This window comes from Lotus japonicus, chromosome 1 (genome assembly GCF_012489685.1).
Source record: "Lotus japonicus ecotype B-129 chromosome 1, LjGifu_v1.2".
NCBI lineage: Eukaryota > Viridiplantae > Streptophyta > Magnoliopsida > Fabales > Fabaceae > Lotus > Lotus japonicus.
In genome coordinates, this window is record NC_080041.1 from 26,675,179 (window position 1) to 26,683,258 (window position 8,080).

General features: G+C 29.2%; 1 protein-coding gene across 9 annotated transcripts; it reads left to right on the forward strand.

Moving 5' to 3' along the window:
• Positions 1–2,591: 2,591 nt before the first annotated feature.
• On the forward strand, positions 2,592–7,649 carry LOC130734300 (uncharacterized). 9 transcript variants are annotated; one of them, XM_057586649.1, is made up of 6 exons: positions 2,594–2,933; positions 3,068–3,171; positions 3,473–3,700; positions 3,835–3,865; positions 4,739–4,767; positions 7,243–7,649. In XM_057586649.1, exons 2-6 carry the CDS (start codon positions 3,122–3,124, stop codon positions 7,370–7,372), a joined length of 468 nt encoding a protein of 155 aa, XP_057442632.1. In that variant the 5' UTR covers positions 2,594–2,933; positions 3,068–3,121; the 3' UTR covers positions 7,373–7,649. The 9 variants fall into 9 exon arrangements, 3 of the variants coding, with proteins under 3 accessions (XP_057442633.1, XP_057442632.1, XP_057442634.1); XR_009017894.1 differs by having other exon boundaries at positions 2,600–2,933; positions 3,835–4,271; XR_009017892.1 differs by having other exon boundaries at positions 2,602–2,933; positions 3,835–4,603.
• The last annotated feature ends 431 nt before the right edge of the window (positions 7,650–8,080 follow it).

Genomic DNA, 8,080 nt, shown 5'->3' on the forward strand with positions numbered 1-8,080 from the left:
ATTAATTGTTAAAATTTTCAATTTTTCATATTTAAAAGTAAATATTAAAATTTAAAACTTTTGAATTTCTCTTATTTAAAATGAAATATTTAAATTATTTAAATTTTAATTATTCATTACAACTTGAGGTGAATTTTTAAAAAATAATCTATATATATATGTAAAGCACACTTGAGTTTTTGCATTAAATACATAAGCAAAACTCAAGTGTGTATTAAAAGCAACCAAAAAAATACAAAACTTTGTAATAAATATATTAAACAATAATAAAACTAAAATTAAAATAATATATATTGTGAAAAACTATTCAACTACTACCATTAAATAAAAACATTCATAAACTTAAAATTTCCTTGAATTTTGTATTTTACAAATATTAAAAATTAAATTAAATAAGAAAATAATATTTATTAGCAAATAATTTACATAAAATAATTTTAAAATTCAAAAAATTCTATCTATATATATATGTAAAGGAGACTTGAGTTTTTTCCATTAAATACATCAAACAATTCCTACCTCTACATTAAAATACATTAAAAATAAAGAATTTCATTTGCAATAAATATATTAAATAATAAAATTAAAACTGAAAAAATTGTAATGTCAACAACTATTCAACTACCAACATTAAATAATATATTTATAAAGTTATTTATCTTCATTTTTATAATTATTTATATATTAATTATAAAATTTCCTATATATTTAAGTAAAAGCTAAATATAATATGATAAAAAATTTAAACATATGTAGTTAAAATATTAATTATTGACCTCAACTTGAGAAAAAAATTAAATTTATATAAAATAAATATATGAAATATCAGAAATAGTCAATGATTAAATACTCTTCGTACATATATACTTATAATTTTTTTTAATAGTTACATGTGTTGTTTAATATAGATTATTATAATGTTGTTTTGTGTTATTTTATAAAATAATTTTACAAACATAAAAAATTAATATATTATAATTATTTAAGTCTTTTAGAATATCTTTTTATATACATTAAAAAGTGTATAGAGTATACACAAGATGATATTTAGAATAAAATTTTATTAAACAATATTTTTATATGGAAACATTATTTATAATTAAAATTAAATAATTTTATTAATAAAAAATTACTAGCAAATAGTTTTAAAATTAAAAAATGCCGCAATAATTTATAAAAATATTTTTAAAATTAACATTACTAAGTATGACGTGGATGTCAAAAAAGTATGACGTGTGTGTATTTTTTTCAGAAATTTATTCAATTAAAAATTTTAATCTATTATATATTAGTAAAAAAGATCAACTTAAAGAAGTATAACAGAGAAAAATAATTAAGGATAAAATTAAAAATTAATTATTTTACTAAATAATATTTTAAAATATTAAAATTATAATTTATTGTAATTATTAAAGTTAAATTTAATTAATTGTTGATAAAAAGTATAAGAAAATGTTGATATAATTTATTTGGTGAGATTAAAACTTATTAATTGAAAATATTTGAAATGCACTTTATAATTTATTTTATTTTTAAATTTTTAAAATTATAATAATGTTAATTATTAAATTTGAATAGTATTAATTGTTTAAAGAAAACTCTAATACTCATAATGAAATGTTTTAACACAATTATTTTTATTTTATTATAATTTATAAGTAAAAATGTTTATTTTTTTTAAACTATAATAAATTTTATATTATGTTGATAAAATTGTAAAAACACCCGTGCAACGCACGGGTTTTATATCTAGTAATAATTGAAATTGACTACCTTACATTAATGACAATAATAGATTGTTAATAATAATTTGTTTATATTCTTTACATTATTGTGAATAAAAATTATAAATCTTATTAGTTATTAATCATAAGTTGAGAAATTTTAAAAAAATAAAAAATAAAACTTATTACTATTTATTACTTATAAAAAAATATTTATTAATAATTAATATCGAAAAAATAGTTGAAAATTAAAAAAAATGTCTCTATAAGATATTATTATTACTATATCGAATGTGTATATTATTTGAAAAAAAAATTAATATGATTTTTGATCTATTATATAGAAGTAAAAATAACTTGAGGAAGCATAATAAAGAAAAATATTTATAACAAAAGTTGAATAAATTTAAATTTACTAAATAATATTTTACGATACTAAAATTATAACTTATTATAATTTTTAAGTTAAAATTATTTCAAGTTCAAAAAAAAGTTAAAATTATTTTATTGTGGATAAAAATTATAAAAAAAATATATTTTATTATAACCACTACAAAAAAACTTGTTTTTAGTGGCACTAAATTTGTGGCATTTACCAAAAAGTGCCACAAACAAATTTTATTCTGGCATTTAAGTAGAATGCCAGTAATTTAAAAACACATATCTAGCTAATTGGCAGCCATTTGGCAGCAATTTTCTGAAGTGGCACTTAACTTAAATGCCACTAGTTTAAAAATTCATTCCTAGCTAATTAGCAGCTATTTGGTAGCAATTTTCCGAAGTGGCATTTCACTTAAATGCCACAAATAACTCTTTTCAATTTTAATATATTATTTCTTTTTTGTTAACTTTAACTCACACAGTTTCAGATTTTTAAACGAAAAAGGAAAAACAAAAACTTGTTTCTTTCACTCTCGCTCACGCGATTCACACCGTTTCTCCCAAACTGTTTCTTCTGATCCACGAACGCTCGCGGAAGCTTTGTGTCGCAACGCAACAGCCATCGTCGTCCTCGCCAATCGTTCGTCAAGCTCGAGCATTGTGAAGCAACCTTCGCCGCCGTCGAGCGACCACCGCTCCATCTCCATCGTAGCCACACACCACACCTCGCCGGATCTGTTCTGCCACTCGTTGGATTTGCTCCCTTTGATCGCAATTCTAGATCCATTTTCTACCAATTGAACACATAGGTTAAACCTTGTGAAGCAGGTATTCTTCTGATTCAATCTTTCTTGCATTTGATCACTGATTCTCAATTCATTGCATCGAACATAGCACTATCGCCATCTTATGATTTTGAAGAAACAAAACTCTAAGCGGTTGAATCTTTTTCTATTCTTCAGAAATTTGGGTTGAAAGCAATTTCAATTCTCTGTTTTCGTGTTGTTAATTTGGAAATGGTTGACTTAGGGTTTCAATTCCAGCTCAAATATATTATCTATCTGAGGTACAGTTCTATCAATTCACTCTTTCTTTCTCAAATAGATTCTCCATTTGTTCTGTTCCTGATTTGCATTGTATAACTCCTTAACTAAAATTTGATGAAATATTGTATTGTCAAATCTAGATTTAGTTTGCTGTAAAGAATTGATTTATGAACTAGTGGATGATATGATCTGGTGTGAATATGAGTTCATATGAGCAAGGTTTCCAAATTATTTTCCATGGGTAACTTTTTTGTTAAGGCTTATCTTCTTCGCTTTGATGATCAACTATGGCTTCTGGTGGCATGGAATTTGAATCTGAAGTTGTCTGCAACCGAATCACAAGGAAGTTGTCGCACACTCAGAGTGTGCTCCATCTCCGCTCGTAAACGTCGCGTTCGTCACCGGGCGTTGGAAGATCCATACGGAAAAAGTTCCAAATCATCATCATCAACGCCAAGAGTTGGATCGCCGGGAGAAAGTTTGGCCTGTGGCATCTCAACGACTGCGGCAAATCATCTTCATCGACATTCTAGTTCTTCCACTTGTGAGGTCAGTTCCAATGAATTCCTTTGATTATTCATTTGGTTGTTGTGCTCATTTTTCCTTGTACATAGAAATCAGAACTATTCTCAATTGTTTGACTTTCATCTTTATTGCAACCATTCAAATGGTAAATGGTGCAGGTTCAAAGGTTTTGGTCAAGCAACCAAGAAGGTAAGCCACGATTAATATACTATATAGTGTTTTGAATGTTGTCATTAAGTAAATATTCCATAGATGCAGCTTTTTTAATTTGTTCCCATAGACATACTGTGTTTTGAGATACCTTATGCAAGTTCTAGTTTCAATTGGCACTACTAAATACTAATCATTGCAATATGTTGTTTCCATCTATCTTTTGCTTCTCCATTGTTAGATTTGTTTTAATTTGATGCTACATAGTTTGATTTATAATGATTTCTCTTCCTATCTAGTAGAAGGAAAAGAAACTGTTTAGTGGTTTCAGATGAAATCTAGATAAAAAGAAGTCCAGGATTAGGTCATGAATTATCTTATTCGAATTCAATAATGGCAATAGTTGAAAACAAAGAGTTATCTGCTCATCAGCAAAGCCTCTGATGTAAGCTTTTCTGCTCTCTCATCTCATTTAATTGTCACTTGCTTGTGTTGTCATTCCAATTATATGTGATTTTAATGACAGTAGATTTGATTTAGAAATGATTCTTATTGAACTTTATTCACTATCATGTTGTTTACTTGTTATGTTCCAAGTAAGAAGCTTCATTAGTGCTAACTCTCTCTTCCCATTGGCCCCAAACAAACCATATTACTTCCAATGAGATATTCTCACTGATGCATTCTTTGGAAGGCCTAAAACATCACGGTCCTGCTGAAGCAGTATGGCTAACTAAAAGATCTTTCTTATGACATTCTTTTTCTATTTATTCAACGGTTAGTCAGCAATAGACATATCAACATAACTCCCTCCATGTCTGGACTGTTTATATATTTGATAAAAGAAAGTAGGAGAACTCAACCCATAATGCTAATGTCTAACACATAACTTCCTCTGTGTTTATGATGCAGGAGCCTGTTGCAAAGAACCTGCTTCTGAGGTATTAAAAGTTCTGAATTTTTTTATAGCAGAGGAATGTTGGACTTCTTTATCTTAATGATGATTAAATAATAATAAGTTTTTATGTTCTATGCAAATCCTTCCAATACCAATTTTGACAAAGTACTTGCTAGGAAAGACATATAGTGAGCAAAGCTGATGAGAATCCTTTTTTGCTTTCAATGCTATTTTTCATTTCTTAGGTATTGATATAGTTAGTTTTTTTGTTTATAAGAATAATTCTTTGAAGAGAGATTATTGAAGGGAACATTGTAGTTGTTTGTGTTCTACTATGCTTTTGAGGCTATGTAGTTTCAAGCAAAAAAATTCATGTGGCAATTTTAACAGATACTAGATTATAGCAATCTTTTATGTGTTTAGTTTTGTTGACTCTGGTTTAAATTTGACTTAATCTATCCATTGTGTCTATGAGATTGCATGGGAACTGTTGCTGGTCTAATTCTATCCATGATTTGTGCTAGAAAAAAATGTGTATGGATAATCAATTATTGAAAATTCAACATTTATTAATATTCATTTTATTTGTAATTTCAATACTGAGTGTGAGGACTGAGGAGTAACACCTAATTTGGATTTTGTGTATATATATTGTGGCATTCAAAAGATGCCAATAAAATTTTAGTCTAATACCACCGTTGATGAATTTTGTGGCATTTAAAAGGTGCCAGTAATTGCAGTGTGCAACAAAACCGGCATTTAAGAAAAAAATGCCACAAACCAAGTTGTGGCACCTGTAATAGAGGCACTTAAGGTAAATGCCAATAATAACACTTGTGACATTTATTAAATGCCACAATTTAACAATATCAATGCCACTAAAAATTACTTTTTTTGTAGTGAACTTACATTAAAACTTTAGGCTTAATTGCACTTTTGTTCCTCCAACTTTAGCATTCCTGCGAAAATCGTCCCCAAACTTTTACACCCGGTTGCAAAATTGGTTTTCCGTCCAATTCCATCCAATATTTAACGAATTCTGGGATAAAAATAAAAAAAATAAGAAAATAAAACAAAAACCTAAAAATTGATGAATGTTCATCTTCTTCAAACATCTTCATCACCATCTTCAACATAAAGCTGAAAAAATTCCAGAAAAAAAAAAATCAATCTCCTCAAACCTAGTCACCATCAAACACCTTACATAAAAAAGCAAATCCTTTCCATTCTCCTTTCACTCAAAGAAATCAGAGTACATTTTTAGGATTTGAGGTCAGATATGTGGGAATCTAGATCCAGCACCACCACCACCACCTTCTTCTTCGAAACAACTTCCTTCTTTCGCTAGAGTCATTTGCCACCACTTCCTCCTCTTCTTCAAAATCTAGATCTGGCAGTATCACCACCAAACCGCGCCGCCACCATCACCTCTGGGTTCGAAGCGCCTCCTTTACGTGGATCTCCAATCCACGAAGCGCCGCGCCATCACCACCTCTGTTGAAGCTCTTCAGTCACCGACCACCGCCGTCGCGTATCTACTCCTATGCCTTCTTCATCTCTACTCCAAACCACAAAAGCATGCAAAGAAAGAGAGTAGGATCGAGGGAGGAAGAGAGATGGAGATGGAGGATTCAAAGAGGAGCGGCGGTGGTGCTTCGGTGACGACAAGGAGCGGCGGGGTGGTCTATGGAAGATTCAGATTTGGGTTCAATGGAGGTGGGTCAAAATTCCAGGTCAAAACCCCACCTCCTCTTCTTTGGTGCATGTCAAAACCCCACCTCTTAACAATATTTTTGAATTTTTGAATTTGGGTGAGGGAAAAGGAGTATTGGTTTTATTTCTGAAAATTTTTGTGGTTGAATTTAATATGGGTTTGTTGTTGGGAAGATTGTGAATTTGAGTTTGAGTTTTTGAATTTCTGGGTTTTTAATATGAAGATGATGAATGTTTCAGATACTAAATTTTTTAATTAATTTTTTGAGGAACATTCCGTTAAATATTGGATGGAATTGGACGGAAAACCAATTTTGCAACCGGGTGTAAACGTTAGGGACGTTTTTTGCTAATTTTAAAGTTTGGGGATAATTTTTGCAAGAAGGCCAAAGTTGGGGGACCAAAAGTGCAATTAAGCCAAAACCTTATTACTTGAAAAATAGAATAACATATGGGGACAATAATTGAGTATCAATGTTTACAACCGGATATATGATAAATCAGCACCTCTGCAGTTGAAACCACAATAATAAACCTAAAAACAGAGAACCCAAATCAATAAAATATATTACAACCAGTTTTTAAAATTAATTTAATACTAATACAAAAAAAATTTAATTACACTGTAATAATTTTTATACTATATTAAAAAAATAGTGTAAATAAACCTCGTGCAACGCACGGGTATTATTTCTAGTTAATGGTATAATGATTTACTAATTTTAGAGGAGGCAAAAACAATTTTTTTCAAATAATTGTTCTTACTTCATTTTGGAATTTGATTGTCTAAACCTCTTTGTTTCAGGTGGTGGTGCAGGGTTAGAATGACTCATCTGATACAAGGGAGCTGCGCTGACACGACAGAGGTTGTAACCGCAAAAGACATTTTTACGTTCGAGTCAATGAGAGAACAAAGTGAGAATCTTGTAGTCTAAAAAAGTTGTAAGTTTGCATAATGAGTAATAATGCATACATGAATAAATGACCACACATGATGTACTTCATGGTTCTTTTTCTAAGTCTTTAGGAAGCTCTGTAGAAGGTCATCCGAGATCCTTGTTTCCCCTAGACAGCCTTGCATAAGTGTTACTAAATGAGTCATAGTCATGCCGCTCAGCCTCATCTAGGACGACATGTTTGTTAGCTAAGTCATCTCGGATGTCTCTATCTCAAAAAAGTCAGATGTTGGGAGAAACTGTCACCGTACCCCAAACAGGTTAATGAAAAAAAATTCAAATACATTTCATTCAATTAATTTCATTATTTTATCACAACATAGTTAATTGAATTTAAGTTAAGAAAACAAAAATAAAGATTGTGAAACATATTTAGATGTTTGTTCAAAAAACTTATTTACACGGTTAATAATGATGTAAATTTATTTACGGTTAATAATGATGTAAATTTATGTAATTTTATTTTTCATTAATTGTATCTATCCTTATTTTTCTAAACCTTGCTATAAATATAGTTGTCCGAAAATTTCACAAAAAACATTATAATGATTTAGAGTTATTCATGTTTCATTGTCATAACTTTTTTTAAACGAAGGACAAACTTGCTGTTGAAGAAATAACACTATTGATAAACAAGGTAGCAGTATTCGTTGCCTAAAAATTGTGCGACGGCAGAACTGCTCCAGT